The 26941-nt window shown below is 29.0% G+C and overlaps 1 protein-coding gene across 3 annotated transcripts in view; it reads right to left on the bottom strand.

The window, feature by feature from the left end:
- Positions 1 to 226: 226 nt before the first annotated feature.
- LOC136969616 (muscle M-line assembly protein unc-89-like) overlaps positions 227 to 26941 on the bottom strand; it is a 96392-nt gene continuing 69677 nt past the window's right edge. For all 3 annotated transcript variants that reach the window (XM_067263861.1, XM_067263871.1, XM_067263879.1), the window contains exons 14-18: positions 20269 to 20382; positions 8403 to 8639; positions 3490 to 3643; positions 3229 to 3404; positions 227 to 376 (exon numbers count right to left, since the gene is read on the bottom strand). In XM_067263861.1, coding sequence (XP_067119962.1) covers positions 264 to 376; positions 3229 to 3404; positions 3490 to 3643; positions 8403 to 8639; positions 20269 to 20382 — 794 coding nt within the window. In that variant the 3' untranslated portion in view covers positions 227 to 263. The remainder of the gene's footprint in view (positions 377 to 3228; positions 3405 to 3489; positions 3644 to 8402; positions 8640 to 20268; positions 20383 to 26941) is intronic.

The following is a 26941-nucleotide window of genomic DNA, read 5'->3' as shown; positions in this document are numbered from 1 at the left end:
CATTTTAAAAAAAACATTTTGTTTCTTTTAAAATGTGTTATCTTTTACCTAATAATTATTAATTTTACCTAATAATTATTATTAATACTATTTTATGTTAAACCACATTCTCTTCCTCTCCTTTGTTCTCAATTAGTAAAAGTTCACATTTGTAAAATATTGCAAATCTGATTATTTCATTGTGACTAATTTTTTATGCAGAAATTTGATTTCAAATACAAACAAGTTTGCCATCCTAGTTATATGCCATAAAATATGGTAATTTAAAAGGACTTATATTGTATATACCATGTGTATTGTGGTTCTTTTGAATCTCGGCCAGTTGATATAGAAATTCCATCATCATCTTGAGTAACATGAAGTGAAACTTTCTCCTCTGTACAAAAAAAAAATGTATTAAATATTTAAAGAAAAGGAAAAGCATTTATCACATTAAAAAATGTATAATAAAATACAGTAACAAAAATTTTGTTCTAGATAACAAATTTCATTGTAATTTCATGAAAACCTTAATACTTTTATATAAAGAATATTTTGAATGTCCATAAAATTACACATTTCTGAAATCCATATTTAATTAAAATAAAAAATGTCCAACTGAATAAAATAGACTAATTTAATAAGTGAAGATGCTTTCACAAAATAATAAAGATTCACATTAACTTGATTCATATTTCAACTATATAATAGAACCATTCATTTTTATTTTATGGAATTAAAAACTGCTTATAAAGTTTCATTTGCACAAAAAGTTCTTAATTCTTTATCTACCTAATGTTATCAATGAAATTAAGAAGTAAAAATCAGATACACAGTTAAGAAATCATATACAATAGAGTCATGATAGTTCAAGGTTCTGTATAGTTTGAAGCATTACCATCCTTAAGTCAAAGTACATGTATTCAATCAGAACATATAAAACATAAATAGTAATGAGATACAATATACTTAAATTGTAAACACACCAAAAGGTCTTTCAACATTGGCTTTCAACTTATTGCATTGTGAAATAATATGGTTGACAGATACTTCCAAATACAATTGCCACTTGCCCAAGGCCATAACAGAAAATTTCAAGGGCCCTACAAAATGTTTTGGAGGGCCTCCTTTCACTTGTTGCAGATCCAGGAGCAAATCTCAAATAATTCATAACATATTCACACACACAAATGCAACCTGAAATAGTTTTTAGTGAAGCCCATTTATATATAGTAATAAATATAATTTAGTTTTATTTTCATTTATTTTTAACTAGTCGATGTGCTCAACCACGTTTATAATTGAGGCGGAGTATTAGCAAAACCTCTTCTATGAGGCTTAATTGTGTTCATTCTCAAAATCCATTCAATAGATTTTGATTAAACTTTGCCATTTTCTATTAATTGCAATGCGGAATCCAAAAATGCAATAAAAAATGAGGCTCCATGACTTCATTTTTAAGATATAAGATCGTTAAGAAATATAAAAATTTCTTTTGCCACCTGAATTTTGTCTCCTGATTAAAACAAATTTGATTATAAGACAAAAAGAGTTTACTGTTTGATAGTCATAATTGAAATACTAGTAGGTTTTTCTGCATTTATAAAGAGTGTTCTTACCAGGGATGAACCAGATTGTCAACCAGGGATTAGCAATCTGTTTTGCAAGGAAAAAATCAATTTTTAAAAATTTCAATATAAATCAAATTACCAAGATCTGCAGAATGTAATACATATAAATGAAAAATACATTTAAAAATACAACTGTACAATATTTCAAATATATCTATCCATTTCTTAATTCATGATGATATCTATCTTAAGATGCAAACATATGCGTTAAGTTGATCAATTTTCAGTTAATGAAATTTAGGAAGAAAAAATATTTAAAATAAAATGTCATTCAAAGAAAACATAATAAATATTTTAAATTAAATTTATAGGATAATCTTTTCTAAGATTACTACATAGCAACACAGTTGGCAAAGTGTAAATTTTTTAGTTTTCATTATCACTACACTTTTTTATTTAACAATAATTCTGAATTTATTTCCATTGTGGTTCTATTTACTCTTTGCATTTTTTATGAATCTATTTATGTATTTATTTATTGGCTTTTGTGTTTAGGCTTAATTGCCCAAACATGCTTAGAAAAACTGATATTTAAAGTGAGCTTCAACAAAGCAGAATTTTCTTATATATAAAGTACTTTTTAAAACTATTATTATTATATATACTATAATGAAATATTTTATTATGCATAAAATATTTACATATTTCATTTTTATCTTTGGCATTCATGCCATATGTATTAATCAATCATATTAAGAAGATGCATTTCCCTAGTGTTTATATAATGAATTATTTAACTCTAATATCTGAAATGTTAAACAATAGCTAATCGTTGTTATTTGATATGTTAATAAAATATTAACGACATTAATTTATTAATAAAATAATATAATGTAAATTTTTTAATTGATATTTAATGAAATAGTTTTCTTATAAAATCTTTTATATTACATTTATAACAGTTTACATTTTAATATTACTTTTCCATTAGCATTTCAGTTCCTCACTGTATCAAAAACAAAAATATAATATAGCAAATTTTGCATTTAAAATATCATTTTCAATAAACATTTCTTAAAAACATATATTAATTATTAAGAACATAATTTATTTACTATATACAATTAATTCTTATGTCTACAAAACTGATGCTATACAATTTCATATGCATTTGATCTAGATCAGCGGTTCCCAACCTTTTTTTGACCAGAGACCACTTTGATTTCATTGTTGTTAGCAGGGACCACAAGGTTTAAGAAAAATAAACTGTGTCAATCTAAAAATAAACTTTAATCAAAACTTTTAACATAAGTAATCATTAAACTCAAGAGTAACATGCTTTAACAGTACTATTATAATAGAAAACATAATGTTTTTAGTAACAATTAAATTCAGTTTGTATCAATGTGGGAATAATAATTTAAAATGAATAAAAGTTTTAAATCTTTCGCAGACCATATTTTAGTTCTTGCGGACCACTGGTTGGGAGCCGCTGATCTAGATCCTGTAAGTATAGTTTATGGATGGGAGTTGACATTGAAGCTATGCAATTTCTGCAACTGTCTACCCTTATTTTATTTATGGTAGATAAAAATTTAGAACAATAAATCAAAAAATTTGCTAATAAAGTTTTAAAAAAATTTACTTAAAAAATAATAAATTTAATAATTTTACTTACTTGTAACTGCAATATTTCCCATTGTAACATCTTGTCCTTCACTATTTACAGCAACACATGAATACTTTCCAGCATCTGAGAGTGTAACTGAATCCATAATCAATTCATAAACTCCTTTAATTGTGGAAATAATTTTTATTCTGTTATCTTGTTTTAATTCAGTTTCATTTTTATAACTGAAATTTTAAAAATATTTTATTTAGTAACATTTATTTATATTTTAAAAACAATAATATATTAAAAAATTTAATAAAACAGTACAAGGTAACTGTTGGCTCTGGAGCACCATCTACTGTGATTGTAAATCTTGCATTAGTGTTTTCAATTAACCGTGAATCCATTAACTTCTCTTTAAAACAGGGTGCATAAGGTAATGTTGAACCTCCTGGACTTTTTGGACGCTGTACATCTGTTTCTAAAATTTAAAAAAATTAATATTCTCATTATCTGACACATTAATTGAGATCACATGTCATTGTCATAAATATTTATATTATTGAGATTCTTTAGCTATTTTTTTCCATATTCTTAAGACTGTTTAATCAAAATAAATAAATTGGTGAATTGCTTATTGTCCTCATATTATAATATGAATCTATGAGCACTAAGTTTTGGCTCTATGGAAGACATCACACACAGTTGACATTGTTGGCAAATAACACAGAAATGGGTGAACACAGGTTTATTATAATGATTATATGCATTTCAGACAGTCTATCTGTCCCTCTTCAGCCATGCTTGTTACAATTTGATCAGTTTACAAGAGTCTAAAATACAATGATAAATTGCTTGTACAGTAAGACCCCGCTTAACGCTGATTCAATATAACGCAGTCTGTTTGATGCCTAAAAATCGCTCAAAATTTACACCGATTCAAATTAACACGGTATTTCATTGATCCATATATAATACGATTATTCCCAAACACGAACCAATTAGCAAAAGAAGGCAATTCGTCGTAGCGCTGTACTTCCCTTAAATCTATGTTTGTTTTGTGCAATTTTGGAAAAAATATAACATCATGGATGCCATAAGAAATATATCGACTTCACTTGGCAAGAATTAACTGATAAATGCACGAACAGAGTGTGGAAGAAGTTATGGCTGAAGGAATCCAAGAATTCTCATCAAGAAGAGCCTATCGCTGCATCATTAGGTTGATAAAATTGTCAACTTAATCGATACAGGAGATGTAGATGAGCAGGATATTGGAGAGTTACTGCAGGTTTCTGGTGGGAGCCATAATTTTCGACGATGTTCAAGAACTGGCAGAACAAGGAATTCGTGTAAAACTGGAAAATAGAGATTCTGAAGACAAACCCAAAAAATTTTTCTACAGTTTTCCTTAGTAAAAGTTTGGTAACGATAACTGAAATCATTGATCAAATTGTAGCAAATGATCCAGATTTTGATAGGAGTGCCAAAGCAAAACCAGGCATTTTGGATGTGATCTTCTGCTACCAACATTTGCTTAAGGAAAGAAAAAGAAAGCAACCAATGAAACTACATGACTTTATTGCAAAAAACAAGAATTTCAGAAGAGCCAGGACCTTCGTCACAAAAAATTAACTTTACATTTCTGTGCGCATATGTTTATGTGTTATTTAAGATATATTATTATGCAAAAATTTATATAAAAATAACTTAAAATTATAGTAAAATTTGCTTATTTTTTGGTCGCATGTTCCCCTATCCCTATTTACTCTGTTAAAATGGTCTCGTTTAAAGCTGTTTCACTTAGCGCTTTATCGTCTAGGAATGCATTCCCCGCATTAAGCAGGTCTTACTGTATTTTATATTCCTGTAAACCGATTAAATTGTAACATGCATGGCTGAAGAGAAACAGATAGACTGTCCAAAATGCATACCATCATTATAATAAATCTGTCACACCCAATAAATAAATCACCCATTTCTTTGATTACTCTGATAACATCAATAGTGTGTGGTAAGTCCTCCATAGAGCCAAAACTTAGTGCTCATAGATTCATACAAAACAAATAAGTTGACTCCTTGAATTATATAATAATTCTTTGAATTAAGTATAATGAAGTCAATAATTTTAAGAAATATATTATTCAATATATACATTATTATATACATATATTTTATGTTTACTGTTGTTTTAACCTATATGATATATTGTCCAAATTCTGCATTTTTATGTTAGTGTGTAAGGAACTGAGTCCGAGCATTATTTTTATTTTATTATTATTTTTCCTTTTATTATATTTTGTTTGGGGCTTATGTTTATTTAGGACGAAGGTTCCCCACCACTCTCTTGTTAGTAACGAAAAAAAGAAGATAAAACAACTCACGGAGAAATAAGCGCCATAGGAAAAATCTTGCGCACTTGTGCTGCCCAGCGGAAGTAAACGGTCCGCAGGAAAAAAAAATGAAGGGGGGAGTCCCCACACTCACTAGTAAAGAAATACTTGATAAACCGTCTTAACATCCCAGAAAATTATGATAAATACTTTGTAAACAGTTTATAAGCTTTGTCGGAAACTTAAAGCTGCCAGAAAAGAAAATTAATGTTAGCAACTAAGTATGTAAATAAAGGGAGTAACTCAGCTGAAGTGTGACGTCACCTCACAGTATAAAACCCGTACGTTAACCGAAGAAGAGAGAGGTGATTTCCAAATTGAGGTGATTTCCAAGTAGAGGTGAATTTCCAGAGAGGTGATTTCCAAATCGAGGCGACTTTGAGAGCGAGGTGAATTCGAAAGTGAAGTATTTTCTGATAGAAGTCCAGATTGATAATTGGACGATCCAAGGTGTTAAAGAGGAGTTCGATTGACGATTTGACGATATCGAAAGGATTGAGGAAATAGTTTCTTCGTATAGTGAGGTGACGGATAGACGTTTAATTAGTAAGAGATTTTGTTCATAGTTTCTAAGTATTTGATTGTCGAATTTCAAAGGGGAATTATTATTAAGTTAAGCTAAGTAGCTAAGTTTATTGTCGGGTTGACTTGTTGATTTTCGTTAATAAATTTTGTTTGGATTATTGACATTTGTATGTAGTACCTTCTAGTTACTAATTAAATATATTTGAACTTTTTGATTTGACTTGATATTTATCGTTATTATTACTAATTTTTCGGTGCATGCTTAAAAGCCCAGGCCTGGCAAACTAATCTCGAATCCGCATAAAGTACCCGTTAGGTTAACGGAAGTTTTACCGACCGCAATTAGTGTCGGTTTCCTAAGATACTAAAAATAGTACCTTACAAGTGTAATAATCTGGAGTTTAAGAAAGATATTTTAATGAATTTGTTAAAATAATTTTTAAAATTTATTTTAAGTTAAACTTGATAGAAAAATTATCAGTCTTTGAATAAGGAAGCACTTCCTGTAATTCACAGAGAACAACAGTTCAGTTCCTCCTAAATTGATAGTTCGAGTACGATATCTCACTCATCTATCTGCAAGACCACCTGACTTTCTCATCATGTCAGAAGTAAGGCATAATATTCCAATAATTCTATTGGATGAAGATTGTTATAAAAGGTGACAGGCCACCTTCCAATTTGCTCTCATTTTGACACTCTTACTTAGTGTTCAAAGCTTTAGCAAATGCTCCCATTTTGGCACTTCTGTCAAGCACCTAAGACTTTAGCCATCCCTCTCCCATTACTCAACCTCCAGTTGTTCCCAAAGACTACTCAACTCTCCACAACTATTATGGAAACATAGATAATATAATTATGTCATGTAAACTCTCTCAGGTTAGATTTAGAGGTTAGATTTCAGGTCCATATTTAATAGCAATATTGCTTGTTGTTCTTATGTTTAAGGTATGCTTTTATGTATAGATTTCAATTATAGTTTATCTTAATAAATGTATAGATAAAATCCGAATTTGAGTAATTTATTTAATGCCTAACTCCATCATCAACCTACGTTACCAAGAAACTCATGTAAACTACTTAATCCACATAACTAATGTTAATGTTTAAAGCAACCCTCCTATATTCCAGTAATACAAATTCTACTTTACTTTGTGTCTTAGTCCACAAATTAGACTAAGTGGTGTCAGGACTGACAAGATTTTCACAAATCTTCTTCTTAACTTTAACAGCCATCCCTGTGAAACAAAGTAGACCAGAACCCTCGTTCTCACATTACTAATGAGATGGATGAACCTGATGAAATGATATGTCCTGATGTAAACAAACATTTATGTCAGGGCATAAAAATGACTACCAATTTATTTATTACTATTTATTTTTAACTTTCATAATAATGAAAATGAGTCACAATCATTTTACTTTTTATTAAACCTTTCACGGACCTCCTGACATTGTCTACGCACCCCCAAATTAATTTTAATTTGCCACCGACTCCATCAGTGGTTCCAAGGACCTCCAGGGATCCATAAGAACCACTTTGGAAAACATCGATCTAAACAAATGAGTTAACATATACATATCACAGTTCGGACAGAATTTTCACATTGAATTACAAAGAAGCTGTATTTTGAACTAACTGAATTCCTTAACATGTATATTTCTATATTCCTGGCTGAGACAAAAGTACAGTTATGAACTAATGGGATTTCGAACTGTCTGAGTTCAAATTAACAAGGATTTCCTGTATTATAAGATTTTAATACTGATTGGTTCAAATCTACATTCTACATAATTTCTTTTGTATTTATGGTTAGCTGAAAATGGCTACATAAGTGACTGAAAGTGTTTCTAAATAAGTAATATTTTGTATGCCTAAAAATAATAGTTTAATCCTGTAATTTAAAAGTATATTAAAGGAAAGCCATTTCTTATCATAGATAAATTAAATATATCAGTTTATATATAAAATAAAATAATTACACATGCTTTATCTTTCTGATCATTCTTTATCTTACTTAGTAAATAAAATATATTCAATTAATAATCAAACAACTGCTCAATTCTCTGTAGGGACAATATTTATGCTAACTGGAAATTAATAATCAATAAAAATTGTTCCTAAGATAGATACATTTTTTATATCTTAATAATTTTAACAAATATATAATTTAAACTAATTGAATTCAATAAATCCACTAAATAAATTAAATTATCTAGTAAATTACATTTACTCAAATTTAGCTAACTATAGACTGGTAGAGAATCTAATCGGTTTTGATTAATAATTTTATATTTAACTGTATAATTTATGTTATATACCTGAAATAACACTAAGTGTTGCACTTGAAGAATTTGTACCATGTGCATTTGTAACAACCACTGTATAAAGTCCACCATCTTCAATGTTAGAATTTTTAATTGTTAAACAATGCCTGATATCATCGCTTGTCATTACAAAATGATCAGATGTTGTTATAGGCATGTTGTCCTTTAACCACATAACAGAAGTTGGACTAGAAGTCGCAACTTGACATTCAAATGTTGCAGTTTCACCCACTGAAAATATTTATATGTATTTATGAGATATATAAATATAAATAATTTATTTATAATGTAAATATTCTTTATAAATATAAATATTATAAAATTACATTCAAAATTGGTCTAATTAAGTTGACTAATGATTCAAAACTTTTAGAGATACATAACTCATGTTCTAATGATAACTTTAGTAATTAATAAATTTTTATAATTTTGATTAAATTTAGTTTATCTAAAAAACATTAGCCCAGAACAGAATTTGAATTTCAACTCCTACATAGCATGTATATGTGTAATTGGCAATAATTGCATATCACTCTACAAATAATTGTTTATTCAGATGTATAAGATAAGTCAAAAAGTATATCTATTCAATCTACACAGAAAGTCAATAGACAAACCATCATCAAATTTTGTTACCTGAAACAGCAGCACAACCAGAAATTTAGCAAAAAGAATGTAACTAAAAAAATTTAGTAGTATCAAATGTTGTTTAAATAAAACTACAATGCAAAAAGACATGCATATGTTATATGTGTCATTGTATATGATTGGTTTATAGCAATTAAATCTATTACCTAAATAATAATCATACTATATGTGTACTGACTAGCTTCTTATCCCCTTATTTTATTAATTAGTTCTCATATATTAATATATTCCAGTTATTTTAGGGATTATCACACAAACAGACTTGAGACCATTAGATTATTGTTAAACTATCAAGTATAATATACATCATATTATATGTATATTATACTTGATAGTTACATGTATTTGTTGGGATAGTATTCAACATCCTTCGACACTCATACATGTCTTCAAACACGGTCTCTTTTACACATCTCCCCCTAGGTCCAGTACCTTCAAAATGATATCAGACGTTGAAAAAATGATTGAAGATCTAGATCAGGGATGGACAACCCACAACCCTCACATCACATGCGGCCCTCATTAATATTTTTTATGGCCTGCATTGCATGAAATATAAATAAATATATCAATTTCCCAGCTCGAGGAAATATTCAGCAAAAATTCAAATGTTATTTTCTACAACTTATGTATGTGAATAGTTTTACCCACAATGAATTTAGCAAAAATTAAAACAAGAAACTGGCTAACAAACTGACATCAAAACTAATTTAAAATTAGCTGTGACTAATGTTTAACCAAATATTTCTGATATATTACATTTACATCAGTTTCAGAAGCTAAATTAAGTATATCTATGCTAATTTATAATTACATATGAATAAATAATTTTGATTTACTAGCATTTTTTTCCTCTTTTCTCTTGTATGTGATCTGTGTCAGCTCAAAAGTTTTAAAATGCAGCCCTTATGTAGAAGAAGGTTGCCCATCCGTGATCTAGATCACACCACTAACGAATATTTCAGATGGAAGACAACAATGACTACATGCAACATATGTGATATTAATTCTTCTAAAACCTTCTGGTCATCTATTATTGCTTCTAGAATATGAATGAATAATAATGATATTGTTGCCTTAAGAGAAAATAAATCAAAACATGTGGTACTTATGAAAAGGAATCATACCACAATGCTATAGTACTATATACTGTATCTCAGACACAGAATGCATGATAGCATCTTATGGTTTCCTTGAAAAAATAGCTTCCAGGTTTTGAAGATCTCCAACACTCCCCTCACTAATATTTTGAATCTTTCCTCAATGAAAATTATGGCTCCCACCTGCCAGGTATATTTGCATTTGCAAAAACCCATAATAAGGGTCAACAGTTACATCCTGTAGTGCAGTGTTCCGCAATCTTTTTCTACTTGCGTATACCAATGACTCAACACAGCATACCAAAATGTTGTTCCCCTCAAAAACGTACGATATGATATTAATAGAATTACATAATGCCACTAACCTATTATTATTATTATGTTCGATTTAATGGGTTATACTCGATTGACACTGGTGGCTGTGTACTATGTCGGACCAGAGTCAAAGCATAGCAACCAAAACTAAAAATAAATAAGTGTGTCAGTATCTGTATTCAGGAATTTCCTAACAATGCAGCATGTATTCAAAATACTGGCCTTCTGTAGTGTGATGTATGTATTTCTATTCAATTGTAATGTTCCCAGACTTTTGTATAATGTGTGTGGTATGACACCTGTAGAGGAGAGAACAACAGGTACAATAAGCACTTTATTCATCCTCCACAGATGCCTTATTTCCTGGGTGAGTTCTGTGTACTTGCTAATTTTTTCAGTGCATTTGTTTTGTACATTGTGAGTGTTTGGAATGGATAAGTCTATAATGTATGTAATTTTATTGTGTTTGTCAATGAATGTGATGTCTGGTCTGTTGTGGTAAATTGTTTTATCTGTTATCATGTCTCTGTCATAGTACATTTTGTGCGTGTTGTTTTCCAATACTGTCTGTGGAATGTATTTGTAGTATGGTTCATGAATGTCTAATAATTTGTATTTGTTTGCAAGCTCTGTGTATTATATTTGCTACTTGATTATGTCTGTGTAAATAATCTGTTTGTGCCAAGAGCTTGCAACCGAAAGTGATGTGTTGTATAGTTTCTGGGAAGATGTGACATTTTCTGCATATGTCATTTGTGAGTGTTGCATCTTTGAGTATGTGTTTTCTGTAGTTTTTAGTATTTATGACCTGATCCTGTATGGAAATCATGAATCCTTCCATCTCCCCAAAGAAGCATCCCCGAGCTAACCAGCTGTTTGATGCAGTTTTGTCAACAAAATTGTGGGCTAGGTCATAAGGATGCCTGCCATGGAGTGCCTTTCAAGCCCACGATTGCTTAATGGTGTCTATGCTTTTTATATGTTGTGTTGTGTCCATATGTTGTGAGTGTAAATTTAATGGTGTGTTATTTGAGTCTGCTAGAGTTACAGCTTTATTAATAAAGCTGTAACTCTAGCAGATGATGATGTTTCTTGCTGTGTCTGTGATGTTTCTTGCTTTTTGTAGAAAAATTATCTCAGTGACTGTATTTGTTTGTAGTGAAGGTTAACTATGTCAATCAGGCCACGTCCGCCATCTTTACGTGGAAAGGTTAGTCTTTCTATGGCAGATTTAGGATGATGTTGTTTACGCATAGTGAGTATTGTTTTTGTTTTTGTTTGGAGTTGCTCAAGATTTGTGTGAGTCCAATGTATAACTCCAAAAGAATATGTGAGTACTGGGATGACATATGTGTTTATTGCTGTGTTGAACGAGTTTATTTTCATTATCCATTTCATCCGTTGGCATGGTTTTCCAGCCTTTGTGGTCTGCGGATGCATTGCCACAGAAACACCAAGACTAAGTCCTCACATCTGTTGAGGGCATTGCAGTAGCCATGCTTCAGCCGGCGCTGCTTTTGCCACCGGTAACCAAGGGCGACTGTGGCCTATTTTTCAAATATGAGCCTCTGCCTAACCCACAAACATAGACCTTGTTAATTTGGGCGAAGTCTGAGTCGGTATCATGCTTAGATCTGGTTACTACCACGATAAATATCTCCACAGAATGTGGGTGTGGTCACTCTTAGCTTCATTTCTCCCCATAGACCTTACTGGCATGGGTGTCCCTACCAGGAGCTTATGCTCCAGCTTGCATTGCCCTACAGATCAATAAAATTACTAGGCTCTCCCACCATGACCAGGTGGTGACCACAGGAGAGTTATTATTATTATTATTATTATTAAACAGACATCAATACCTGTGAGCAAATTTATTTTACATATAATTTCTTAGAATGCATAAAAATGCATGGCTTGTAATAAAGAATAAACAAACATCATCTTATTTCATCAGTGCTGTGGCAGAGAATGAAATACAAGCATAAGAAGCTCAACAACTGTGATAAAAATATATAAATAAAACTTGAAATTAACAGAATATGTAAAAGTTCACATCACACTTTTCACCATGTGACGGCACACGATTGCAGAATACTGCTTTAGTGGATAAAATGTGAGATACTGGACAGAAGTCGAAATTATACATTTTGAATGATGAAAATCTGGCAAGGTAGTTAAGCTCTCACCTTCCATAATTAAAACAAAGTAAGTCTTAAAGTCTAGCTTAAACAATAACAGTTCTTTCCATCAAAACGGAAAACAAAAGGTTTGAATTGTAAAGAGAATATCAAAGTTCAAAGGAATTTTAGATAAATGGGAATTGGGTTAAGTCTCAAAAATGACATTTCCTGTGCCCCAAAGGATTGTCACCAGGAGACAAGGGAAAACCAATTGGAATGCAGAATCGAGGAGAGAAACCTATAAAAACACATGTTTCAAGGACATGATGTTTTTTGCTTCAAAATTTGGTTTTTCCGTGCAAATTCGGTGTTAGTCTTTTCATCTATCTCCGAGATACATTTGCTCTCCTGGAATTGTTCATGTTCTTCAAGATTCATCCTTATTACAAAGACTATTCTTTTCAATGTTGCATAGTGCACCCTGGGACTGTCAATCTTGCAGACCATCAATGAGAGACAGAGGAAAGACATCTTGCGGAACATCTGGACGTTACTGGACTCTCTCCTTAAGAATTGTAGCAACAGAGAATTAGAAACTTTTGTAAGAAAACCTTTAATAATTAATTAAATGGTAAAAAGCATGGTAAGTCTATCTCAGTGAGTATTTATGCCCACACATGATTGTCATGACCTCTCGACCATCCCAACAATCACATACAGTTGGTAAGTCTTACAAAAACAACTTCTCCCCACCATTAAAATGGAGAAACTACTACACAAATACATCAATTGCCATCTAGAGGAGCATCCTTACACAATCACCAACTTGGAACAAGTACTTCAGAACCTGCAGAATCTTAACTCTTCAGCAGTTGCATACTTCACAGTATGTGATTATGACACATTGCTCCAATTGAAACAACTTGAACCCTGTTTTTGCAAACTGAGGGATTTTCTTCTGATGAAGATGAAGGGTGCTCATAAACACCTTTCTGCTGTGTTGGATCTATCACACTTAATAGCTCATTCTTCCTTCTTTGAATATGAAGGTGTCACCCCTTTTGGTCTATCATTGCGGGTTGACCAAGAGTCGTAAAGCTATACATTTTTTGGACATTAACATCAGATTGGAACACAAGTTTCCACCTTTGTTTACCTAAGGAGTCATATTCACCTCTATTCATACCATACAACTCACATGATCCTTATTGTTACAAAGTTTCTGTTTTTTCATATCTTGTAAAGAGGACTCACAGACATTGTTCAGAGGAGAGTGAAAAGGAAAAGGAATTTCCATGAATCACATTGTTGGCAATACAACATGGATACCTTTCTTCTCGGTTAAATCTCTCTGGTTAAATCTCTTGTGAAACAATATTTACATGCTGAAAACATAATGATACCACACGAGGAACAAATAAAGGTTATTACATATAATAGAACACTTTCTAAAATCCATAGAGAAATTGCAAGGTTCACTAAGGTGCATATAGCATATCAATGCACTCTGACAATTTTTTCACTCATTAGAAATGATAAAAACACTATACTCTCTCGGTATTTATGCATACCTGTGTCCAGTAACCGAATCAACCGCACATTATTATATATTGGTGTGATGACGAAGGGTCTTGGAGTTAGGATAAAAGAGCATGAATACTCTATAAGAAAGAAGCTTTCAACTATAGCATTAGCAACTTATGCTGGAAATGAGGACATATGTGTTGAGCTTCAAGACATAAGATTGTTACACAGGGTTTCTGATAGAGCACAACTTAAATACCTGGAGTCAATTGAAATCTATAGAACTCTTAAGGATGGAGTAGGTATTAATTTCAAAGAAACAGACACACTGTCTACTGCATAGTGCACCATCTTTTAACTCTCATAAAGACTCTCTCATATATTCCTCACTAGACAGCACAGATAGGATTTTACATTAATCAACATTTAAATTAAATCTGTTATTTGTGTCAAAATAATTATTCAGAAATTAATTTATATCATTACAACATTTACCTTAATCTAAGTATGTAATGTTTATGGGAAACAATTTAAACACATTTTATAAATTATTCTTTAATATTTTTGAATTATATATACATATATTTTGTTTGGGATACAATTTTAAACTATAAGCATATATTGTTCCATTGACAATTTTAATTTGAACATGTAAATTTTTCATATAATGCATTTGATTTTAAGGTAGCCATTTTGTATTACCGTATTTTACGGACTATAAGACGCACTTTTTTCTTCGAAAAATTGCCTCCAAAATTCAGGTGCGTCTTATAGTCCGTAGCGTTTTATAGGTATATATTTTTTTTTAAATTGTTTAAAAATTAAGGTGCGTCTTATAGTCCATAGCATCTTATAGTCCGTAAAATACGGTATGTGCCTGATGATGTCTATTTTAAATGGACGAAAAACATTAGTAAATATTTCTTTATTTATTAATTACATTTGCTGGTATTGGTTTTGTACCCTATCCCAGTTTTGGAGAGTTACTGATTAGTTGTAAAAGGTTACATTCAAATTCATATACTGTAGAAAACTTAATTCATCCCTATTTGTTGAAAATCTCATATTATGCTTTCATATTTAAGAAATTATACTTTGGTCCCTAAAATTTATATATCCATCCTTTTCTGTCAATTTATATAAATCTCTAAACATTCCAAATGCTTAAGGAAATGATTTCTTGTGACTGTTCTCAGTGCCTTCACATCATCCCACTTCACTTGCACTTCATTCTCTAATGCAAATAAAGATAATTATAATTAAAGCTTCCTTCCTCATATTTTGTCTGTATTCTGTAATTCTATATCTTAACGAACATCTCATAGCATCTAAATATTCAAGGTCTCAGTGGATCCTGTTGTCCTTCACAGGTTCACTGTATACACCTTTCTTGGGCATTTTGTGGACTTACACTTAATGCTTAGAGAAATAAAAAGGACCAGAGTTATTGCTTAGAGAAAGCTATGCTTAGATAAAAAAGGATGATCTAAAGTTTTGCTTATTTATTATATGCTTAATTAAACCTGTAGCTATGCTTAGAGAAAGAAGGATGATCATGAATGTATTTAGAAAACTATGATACAGTTTCTTATTCATTCCTTGTAAGTTGAATGATCCAAGACAGTAAAAGTAGTAAAAGATTGTAGCTTTTAGGACCTTATTAGAAGAGCCCACACTTATACCATTTGATTTTCATGTTAGCCTGAAGATGTCTTTTTAAAACAGCCAAAAATGTTTGTTGGATTAAATGATCATTTTTGCTGATTTGAAAGGTTGTATGAGAATTATCTTATTAGCTTAATCAGCTGATAGAAGTTTTTCTATATTTACAATTATGTGAGATTTATTCTTAAAACAGTTCCTAAATTTCAAATGCATCTTTCTCAAATAATATTAGAATAGATATCCTGTTTTTATCCAAGTCATTCCATTAACAACATTATTTTAAATAATATTCAAAAATCAGTTTTATAAAATATCAGGTAACCAAAAAAGTTTATGCAGTTTTATATAGTTAAATATTTAAATATTATGTAATATTCCTTGTAGATGGCATGTTATTGTTATTACCATTTTAATGTTAGACTTTCACAACAATTTTTAAAAATTTGTATAAATTTACAATAAATGTGAAAACGTATCTCAAAATGTTAGCTTCAAATACAGTTATTTGAACATGCTTACTTTATGAATTTAAACTTGGGACAAATGCTATATAAGCTTCCAGAAAGATATGCACATCATGGCATTCACAAAAGCTTGGCCCAAAAATGGTATAAAAAATTCGCATCAGAGGATATGTATCTCTTGAAGATGACCCCATGAAGGATGACAATCATTGATAAAAACAAACAAATTTCAAAAAAATGTTATTAGGTCAAATTTGAGTCAAACATATGGATGGACAGATTGCAAAAAGATTTGGTGTGAGTGATGAAACCATTCATCTATACTTGCATCAACTGGGAAAAGTACATAAATTAAACAAATGGGTTCCATATGAACTCACAGCAAAAAACAAATTCTAGAGATTTTCAATTGTTTATCTCTACTTTCATAAGAGAGCGCACTGTTTTTTAAACAGACTACTGTTGTTCAATGAAGACTGGATTATGTATTACAACACTAAGTGATCTTATCATTGACTATCTTCTGGGGAACATATCCAAACCTGAACTTTATCAACAGAAGATTTTGTTGTGTATTTGATGGAATATAACAGATATTGTTCATTAGGAACTCTTATAATCAAATCAAATAAACACAGGGGTTACTCTACAACAAATAACTCTAACAATAAATAACTCTAACAATAAATACTCTAAATCAAATAAACAAAGGTTACTCTAATCAGCTGCAATGTGTTCATGAGAAGCTTTTCCAAAACAACTGGCACTGATTAATCACAACGGTGTTGTTTCTTCAAGATGATGCAAAAATCTCACCTTACAAGAATGACTCAGAAAAACTCCACAGCTCTTCTTGGGAAATTCTACTACACCCACCATATTCACCAGACCTCTCACCACCTTTTACCTTTTTTTGTCATTTGATAATCATATGCCAACCAACAATTTCAAAATCAAGAGGAATTGGAAAATGAGTTGAGTGGGGATTTTATTTCTAAAAATAAACAATTTTATAAGAGAGAAACTTATAAACTTGTTTCTCATTGGGAAAAAGTTAACTTGTGATGTTGTTTATTTCAGAATGCAATATCCTTGTTATTTTATGATGTTTTACTTTTGTCTTAAAAAAACTAAATGAACTTTTTGGTTACCTGATATTTTCTATACTTTTAAACTTTTAAAAATATTTTTATTATTATTTAAAAACAATCATTTTTTTTCTACCTATGAGATAAAAAAGTGGAAAATTTTTATTTCATAAATATTTTAGAAACATTTTTCTAAAGACATTAAACCTATGGTTAGACATTCATATAAATAATAAATAAATTTTAAATATTACATAAAGAAAATTTGTTAATTAATAAACTTTATCTGTTATTCTGCAATGATGAAATCTAATTGTAAATTATTGAGAAATGTTTCACAATTGCATAAAATCTAACCAAAATGCTGTAAATAAATATGAAATGAAAAACTGTTATATTTGATGGAAAATTGAAATGTCATGAAAATGAAAAATTATATTAAACAAGACATTGAACAATGTCTTGTTTAATATAATCGCAATATAACACAAAAAAAACTGGAATATTTACATTTACAAAATTAGCATATACATAACATATTGATATATGAAATGATACATAATTGTAATTATGTATCATTTCATATATCTTGACCAGACAATATACAATGGAAAATAAAAAATTAACAATAAATTAGCAATAAACATGAAATTAACACATTGTAGTGGTAAAATAATAAAAGCTTGACCAAGTTAGAGTTCAAAATAGATTTCTGTGTGGTAAATAAAGTGTTCATATCACAGTAGTTTACACAACTAAATAGTTTTATAAATTTCCAATATCTTCAAGTATTTAAGAGAATTGAGGTTTGGCTAGTTTGATGATTTTATCCTCATTCCTGATCTGATGATTTTATCCTCATTAACTTGCACAGTACTTCCTGCTGGTTAGCATAAGCTGTTAGAGCTGTATTGCAGAGTTTCTTGTTGATGGTATACCATACCTGTGCTCTTTAATCCTTTGGTTTAGGTTGCACCTAATAGTTTCCACATAAATAAGTTTCCTGTTAAGCTGGTGATTTAACAGAAAATTCATAACACAGGAAATAAAAGCTGGCTAAATTTTTATTATTTTACTACTACAAAGCATTAATTTCATGTTTATTGCCAATTTATTGTTAATTCTTTATTTTTTGTTGTTTTTAAATTTTATATGTTCTATTTAATGTTTTAAATTTTATCTTATGTTCTTTTTCATTCGAATTTTTGTATATTCAACAGTTCAACTGAAGAAGATCTAGAAATTTAAATCAAAAATGTTTTTGCATTATTAAACTTGTTGCTAGAGTTTATAAGGTGAAGATTCTGTTTTATATATGTGATACTAGAATTAATAGAAATAAAGATTTAAGTGAGATTTCACTTAGAAAACTGATTTTCAAAAATAAGATACATTTTATTAAATGATGCTACTCTAATGAAAACTATTAATTTTATTATATTTTAAGAAAAAATTATATACATACATGCATGCATACATACGTACAGTAATACATACATATATAATACATATGTATGGAAATATATAACAAAAAATTTACTATTCAGATTAAAATAAAAATTAATCTCCTAAATTAAATATAATATGTACTGATATTCATAGGAAAAGAACTAAAAATGTAATAGGATAAACAGTTCTCTTATTGAGGAAAATGAATCTTAATCTAATTTTTATAAGGACTACATTAACTGATATGCCAGTGTTTCTCAAACTTTTTGGTCGGCGACCCCCTTTTTGCACTTAAAAATTTCAAAGGACTCCCAAAGAATGAGTACATGTAGAAAAACATCCTGGAGGGAGGGGGTTAATTTAAATTCAGGAGGAGTTAATTTCTTTTGTTTAATTAATCTAGCCCATGTTGAAATGTCTCTCCGTTGCGTGTTGCTCTGCGTTGAATTTTCGTCAATGTTTTTTTTTTTAAACAAAATTTTTTTTAAAAATTATTTCTTTATTTTTCACAAACAAAATAAATATATTGAAAAATATAAAAACAAAAAAAGTTATATTTATATTAAAAAAATTATATTATATAAATTATATTTATATATAAAAACAAAATTATATAAGTTAATCTAGTCTCAAAACGTTCCAATTCAGCACAATACAGTCCTCAGAAAAACAAACAAAACTTAGCACTCACAATAGAGAGAAAAAGTCTCGTTCAAATATTGGCGCATCCTTAAGTACCCTCTCATGATCGCGCCAGTGCTGCCAGCTAAAAATGCATATCAACTAAAATAATATCAAAGTAGCCCAAGCCGTAGCCAAATATTGCAGCGTCACAGCACTAGCGGAAATTCGACTGAAATGCTTTTGGTTGACCGGTTTTCGGATAATAGATGCTCTACTGTATTTCTAACACAACTTGCCTACAGACGCAACACTGCTAGCAATCACCGTTCCAAATGACAACGTTGTTCTATCATAGTTTAGGCGAAGAGTGGAACTCAGGAATTCCTCAATAGTGCACAAATTTATGAATGTTATATTTAGGGTCGTATTAAAATATTTATATTGTTTTTATTATTTATGTGTGCAATTTATTTAAGTAAAAATTATTTTATATATCTTTTATATCTGTTATTTCTAAGCATGAATCCATAGTAAATTTATAAAATATTTGAAAAAAAATTGATCTGGCATCAATTTTTCAGCGACCCCCAAATATTCTTTGCGACCCCCACTTTCAGAATCACTGTGATATGTTAATCTACGTTACTGTTAACTTAATTTCACATACATAGTTTTACACTCAATGCTGATCTCAGTTCCAAAATTTTCTTTACCAAAAAAATTATTTTGCTATCACATTTCTGTCTTAATTTTCTTCTATATTAATAATAAATGTATTTATATCAGAATAAGTTTTTTCAATAATTTTACATATTTGATATACAGAGAATATAAATGAAAAAATAAAGTAAAATTAAACTCACATTTGCATGTGATTCCGTGTAGAGCCTTAGTAAAAAGAGGTTTTGCTGACATTACATCTGTTTCTGAGGCTGTTACACAAAGAGAAGCTTCATCTTCAAGAGCAGATTGGAAATCTATAAGTTAAAAAAAATAATAATATCCAAAGCAATTCTAGTTTGCAATTTCTAGTAAGCAGGGATTAGTAAGTATTATAAAAAAAACAAAAAAAAAACAATTTCTGTCTGAAAAATAGGAATATATTTGCCACTGAAATAATTTATTTAAAAATAATAATAGTGCAATTCAAAAATATAGTAAATATCCCTAGAAATATCATTAAAAATTAAATGATTATAGTAAAACGATGCAATAAATTAAGTAATAATGTTCAGTTTATATAAATATAAAAAATTGATTTCTGAAAAGTTTTTTATAAGTTGTTTGCAATTTATATTATTTCTACTTTTCATTATGTTTTTATATTAAAAGTATTTCTAGTTATTAATTTATATAAAGATTAAATTATTCAATTCTTATCTGCAAAGACAATTATCAATTACATTTGAAAGATTTTAAAATATAACAACTAATTAATAAACATCTATTGTTAAAAAATGGATATTTAATGGACATTTTTTATAAAAATTATTTTCTATTATTAAAGGTAATATGAGAAAAAATAATTAAAAATTCTACTAGGATATAAATGGAAATTAGAAATTCACTGAAACTCATTTATATGAAATTTACTTAGCATTCAATGAGTGATATAAGTGCAGTTTTAGATAATATAATAAAAATTAATAATACTAAAATATTAATGAAACTGCCAATGTTTTCCTAATAGTATTGATATTTAATAGCTTCCCACTATAAAAATTAGATAGTATAAGCCAAATAAATGTTATCTATTAATCAGATAGATAATTTAAATTATTTTTTTAATATTTTTATCAAATACTTTTAAAGTGAGTATTAAATGCAAATAAAGTGTGAATTTTTAAAATTAAGGTAAATTACAATATCAATTACAGAATTAATTAAAACAGATATACAGTGTAAAAGATGGCAATAATATATTATAATTACTGTATTACTTCTCTTTACCGAAAATAATTGGCTATTTTTATTAAGATAAATGAATAATAAAATTACATTTAATCTAAAATTGTAAACAATTTTAGATTAAATAAAGTATTCTTATTAAATTTAATTATTTTTGTCAATATCCATCATTAAATATCTATTATTAATTATTTTTGTTATTTAAATATTCAGATATTTATGTTTTTATCATATTTTTAAATAGTGTATAAAAGATAAATTTATTATCAAATATTGGGTTGTTCGGAAAGTAATTTCGTTTTTTCTGTAGAAAAATAAATGCTATATAATATTCTTATAATAAATAAATATTTTATTGAATTATATATTGACCATTTTGGTCAAATACCTGTCATCATTGTTTCTGGTAGTAGCATGATTTCACATTCATAAAAATTTTGATCGTTGTTTACAAAAAACTGATTCAAGTGATTTTTGACATTGTCATTTCAAGTAAATGTCTTACAGTTAAAAAAAATTTGTATAGACCGGAACAAGTAATAATCTGAGTGTGCCCGATCTGGCGAATATGGCTGGTGTGATAACACATCCCATCTAAGCTATAACAGTTTCTGATGAGTTACCAAACTTGTGTGAAATTTGGCATTATCATGGTAAAACACTACACTTTGTTTGTTGATCAATTCTGGCCTTTTCTGTTTGATGATATTACTCAATTTGTTTACTCGATGGCAGTACACTTTCGAATCAATTGTTAAATTGTCTGGTAAAAGCTCAAAAACAAATTTCTTTAAAACCCAACCATCTCGTTAATAACATGTGGAACCCATATATCGAGCTTTGAAACGAAACCAATTCGTTTTAAGTAATAATAAATGATTCAATTTAACAGATTTAATCTCTTAGTGATTTCACATGTTGTTATAAGGCAGATTGCTTCAATCAGTACCTTTATTTTGTTTTCATTGGCTTCAAAAGGCCATCCAGAATGTGGTGTATCTTCGATATTAAAATTGCCAGAACGCAATTTTGTAAACCAGTTTTGGCACTGTCTTTCTCTCAACACATCTTCTCCAAACATGTACCACAATTTTTTTCTTGTTTGAACAGCATTTTGATTTTTTAGTTATAAGAAAGCAAAATATGCCGAAAATGTTGCTTTCGATTTTCCATATTTGATGGGTCACCAAAAAAAAAATAACTGTACAGAATCAAACAAAATTTTTTACAAATAAGCCTTAAAATGTCAGCTGTCGAAATATATAATGAAAATGTGGATTAAAATAAAATTGGCTGGTAAAAATACATCTAATTCCTCTAGAAATAAAAAAACGAAATTACTTTCCAAACAACCTAATAATATTTAACTTTTTTAAAAAATTATGCATATAACCAAATCACTGAATGAATTAGATAGATAAAAAAGTATCTGAGAAAATGTATATCCAGTAAAATAATCAATTCAAGTGCATATTATTTCTTTAATATTTCTAATATTAATCAGCAGTTCACTGAAATTAACTTATACAAGCAATTTTTAAAAATCAAACAAGAAAATTTTATATTTTAATAGAAAAGGCAGATCAAGGATCTTAATAGTAAAAAAACAAAAAAATAGATTAAACTGAAAAAATGTCTACAACTATACATTTAACATATTTAACACAATTAATTATTACTTGTTTTAAAAGAATTGAAAAGTTGGCAACATTTTTTTCTCTAATAATGTTTTAATGGCAGTAACTGAGCTTAAATTAATCTTAAGCAAGATGCTCTCCCATCTTGTATTACTTATGGATTTCAATGTTAAACCAGTGATATTACAATTTATTATGTCCCATCTATAAAGGGATGCAGAAAAAAACGTGTAAAATTCTTGTACAATGTTAAAAAATCAACTGTTACTTTGGCAGCATCATTTACAACTAAATTTAATGAATTAGATGCATAAGGTACAAATTTAATAATTTATATTCCTTAAATTTGCAATTTATGTATCCACTGTCATAAAAATTCTTTCTACTTCTTTCCCAAGACTACAAATATTCAAGTACAAAGTAACCAGTTTCAACTTATTTCTACTTAAGTAGTTAAATAATCAAGAGATTAGGGAATTAGGGACATAAAACTCTGCTGAAAGAGCCAGAATTTTACTTAAACAAAAGCTTAACTGAACCAATCTTAGCCAAGTACAGTGTCATCATAATATTAGATGTAATAAAGACAGAAATTTTTCCAGTTCAATGAGAGTGGCTAAATTTTGGAAATTTCTGTGGACACCTGGTCCTAAAATGAATTAGTTAAAAAACAAATGATGGACAATCTATTAAGTTTAACATATGTAGATTTTTACAGCTATGGTGAGAAACGTTTAAAATTTACAACCACTTTGTCGTGTCCTTTGAGGTATACTAGTGATGCGACAAAAGAGGCATTTGACATTGACCAGTATCAGCCTGGGGATATGGCCACTCGCATGCATACACACACCACACACCTACCAAGACTGTCTCTGATTCCATCCATTAGCCACTGGTAGGAAGCTATTTGACTAAGTGGATTGTTTTAGATTTAAAAAGTAAAGAAGATTTTATGTTATTTTTATGTACGTTTCTTTACAAAGCTATATTTAATTATAATTTTCTTTAAAAGTATATTCATACAAATAAATAATATTTTGTACCAGGTATGTATATCCACCATACATTTTATTTCATCAAGTAAGTTTTTTTTTTATTTTATTTTTAATTTTAGCCTAGTGATTCAGAATGTAATTGTGATATTGAAAGTTTATTTTAAAAAAGTTTTAGCTCAAGACCATATAATGAAAAAGAAAACATTATTAAAAAAGAAAGACCAATGACTAAATTAAATATAAATACTTCAACAAAAAATTTGTTCGATATTTTCATGATAAAATTTATGGCTTTGTGGATGCATAAAAATTCAAAAATTGTTTTGTTGGCCTGGCCTACTATTTTCAAATGAAATTAGTGTGTGGAATAAGAATGGCTTTGACGATTTAAATAATTAGAGTAAAGCTGGCAAAAGACACGAAAATTGTAAATGTCACATCGATTCTTTTGTAAAATTGAAGCAATTTGGAAATCAAAACAGAATAGAATTTAACATTAGTAAATAATATAAAATAAATATTGAAAATTATAACAAGATAGTTATGACTAAATTAATAGATGTTATATGTTTTTTATCAAAGGAGGAATTGACATTTAGAGGGCAAGGGAATCTATTGAATCTAATAATGGAGATAATCACATTGAACTTGTTTATTTATTAAGTACATCAGATAATCTATTAAAACACATTTAGAGAAGTCTACAGTTTTCACAGGCTTATCAAGCAAACGAATATGAATGGACCCTATACCATCACTGGCGCAATTAACTGATTGCCTCTGAAAGTCGGCTTCTTACAGAAACACAGCTTCCCTATCATCAAGTGTCATGGCACACCATTGAAAATTAAAAATTTGGCCTTTAGATTGAAATCACTGAAACATTAAAATTGATAATTTAATTGTAATATCTAAAATCCTAGTGGCTTTAACAGACAAATTTAGCAACTTCATAAGTGCATGGGACTTGACTCCTACAGAAGAAAAGACGTTAACAATTTAACTTGCTTGCTGAGGATAAATGATTTCAAGTACAAGGTGAATCAAATGGAGCAAGTAGCATTTAAAGCACACAAAACCTGTGATATGAAGAAAGATAGTTATAGTAAAAAGGACTTAAAGGATAGTGAAATGATATAAATGCCACAATAAAGGCCATATTGCTAAAGTTTGTCCTCAGAACAACAAAAGATGCTGTGTTTGTAAAACGGACAGCTGTATTGAAAAAGACTGCTGTTTTAGAAAGAAGTAATAAAAGAAAACTGACAGAAAGGAAACACATGTCATCTCTTACACATCAGATAAGTAAGTCTCCTGTTTAAATAATTGAGTGTTTCAATGACTAATGATGAAAATTTGTTAAAATTAACACACACATCTGCTAAAATAAACTTGGCCAATCAATCTTGTGCTACACAGTCAACTAAGATGCGTAACATTAAAACAAAAGAGTGCGATTTAGAAAATGTTCTTATTCCTGAACAATAATTTTCTTTCAATAAATGCAATTAACTAAGAATAGTGGAACAGTACACTTTGCTCCAGACCGTACTACTGTGTCAATTGGAAATAAATGTCACATGGGTTTAAAAATGAAAATGGACTATATACCATAAAACTGGAACAAAGTGAAACTCATCATCAAGATCTTAGTTGAAAATAAAAACAAAGTTCTGTTATGGCATTATAGGGCACAAAGACAAAAAAAGGACTGAAAGAATTGGCAAAAATTACTAATGGCACAGGTCTATCAACTGACAATGTCAAAAAATTGGAACATAAATTTTTTTATTAGATGCATATTTTCAAGTTACCTGTATACAATGAATATGTAAATGACAATAAATGGTTGAAGTATAAACCATTCAGAACAAATATGAAACACATTCATGCTGACAAAGTTATTATAATCATCAATTTTCTGGCATCATGTTACTTTTCCAAAAAGAGAGGAAATTAAAATTTCTGCATGGATTTTTTGGGGGTGGAGCTAGAAACCACATTTGACTACCAAAAGGAGAAGAGGAATTTAAACTTTAACTAAAATAGAAGATGTGATTTATTTTTAACCCTAACTGACAATTTCTAAATATAAAAATGCCAAATCTTTCGTCCATAATCATTTTTTATCCTACATATATTCCATAATCTTTAAATTGAAAAAAATATATTTTAATTAGATTATATTGTTCTGTTTTTCCAGATTATTCTCAATAAAGAAATCTATTAGTAACTTCCTAACTATTCCTATTTTCTTGTTATATCAAACAGTTAATCAGAGTTCTATTCAAATATCTTTAAAATTACTTTAACAATGACAGATTCTTATTTATTACAGACTAAACATTAAAAGAAAAGAATTGATTAGTCATAAAAACATTTCAATCAAATTTTAAATATTTTTAACATTTCAGATTTAGTTTTTCATGAAATCTGTTTGCTTCTTTTGAAAAAAGGACTTGTTTAGAATATTTTTATCTCTGGTAGCAATGTTTTGTCTTTATTATTTACAGAAATATAGAGTTTTGAATCACATATTCAGAAAGCTTGGGACATTATGGATTTAGGAATTTTTTGGATTTAATGGGAGAATTAAGAGCATATGCAGATATATGATTAAAATATTTATTGCAACAAGTACAGATTAACAATGTGTAAAACCAAATTTGTTAAACAACATATTATTTATTAATATTCTAGTTTCTTGTTCCTTTTTAATTTACTATTTGAAGGATTTTTACGATATTATGTACAACTAGGAGATATGAACTGATAAGAGGTATGACACCTGAAATGCATTTTTATGTAGCTGATACCAATAAAGCCTGAATTCATTCCCATTTGTCTCCAATATTTCTCCTGTATGATAGGTCCATTTAAAAAAGCAACACTGTAAGCTTTAAATCCTTCAAACAAATTACTTAATTGAAATAACTAATTCACATTACAAATTATTTAAACTTATTTAGGAAATACAAAAATTTATTTAAAAA

This window comes from Centruroides vittatus, unplaced genomic scaffold (genome assembly GCF_030686945.1).
Source record: "Centruroides vittatus isolate TY-2023 unplaced genomic scaffold, ASM3068694v2 contig_1035, whole genome shotgun sequence".
NCBI lineage: Eukaryota > Metazoa > Arthropoda > Arachnida > Scorpiones > Buthidae > Centruroides > Centruroides vittatus.
Note: the sequence above shows the minus strand (reverse complement) of the source record. Positions and strands in the feature narration are given on the sequence as shown.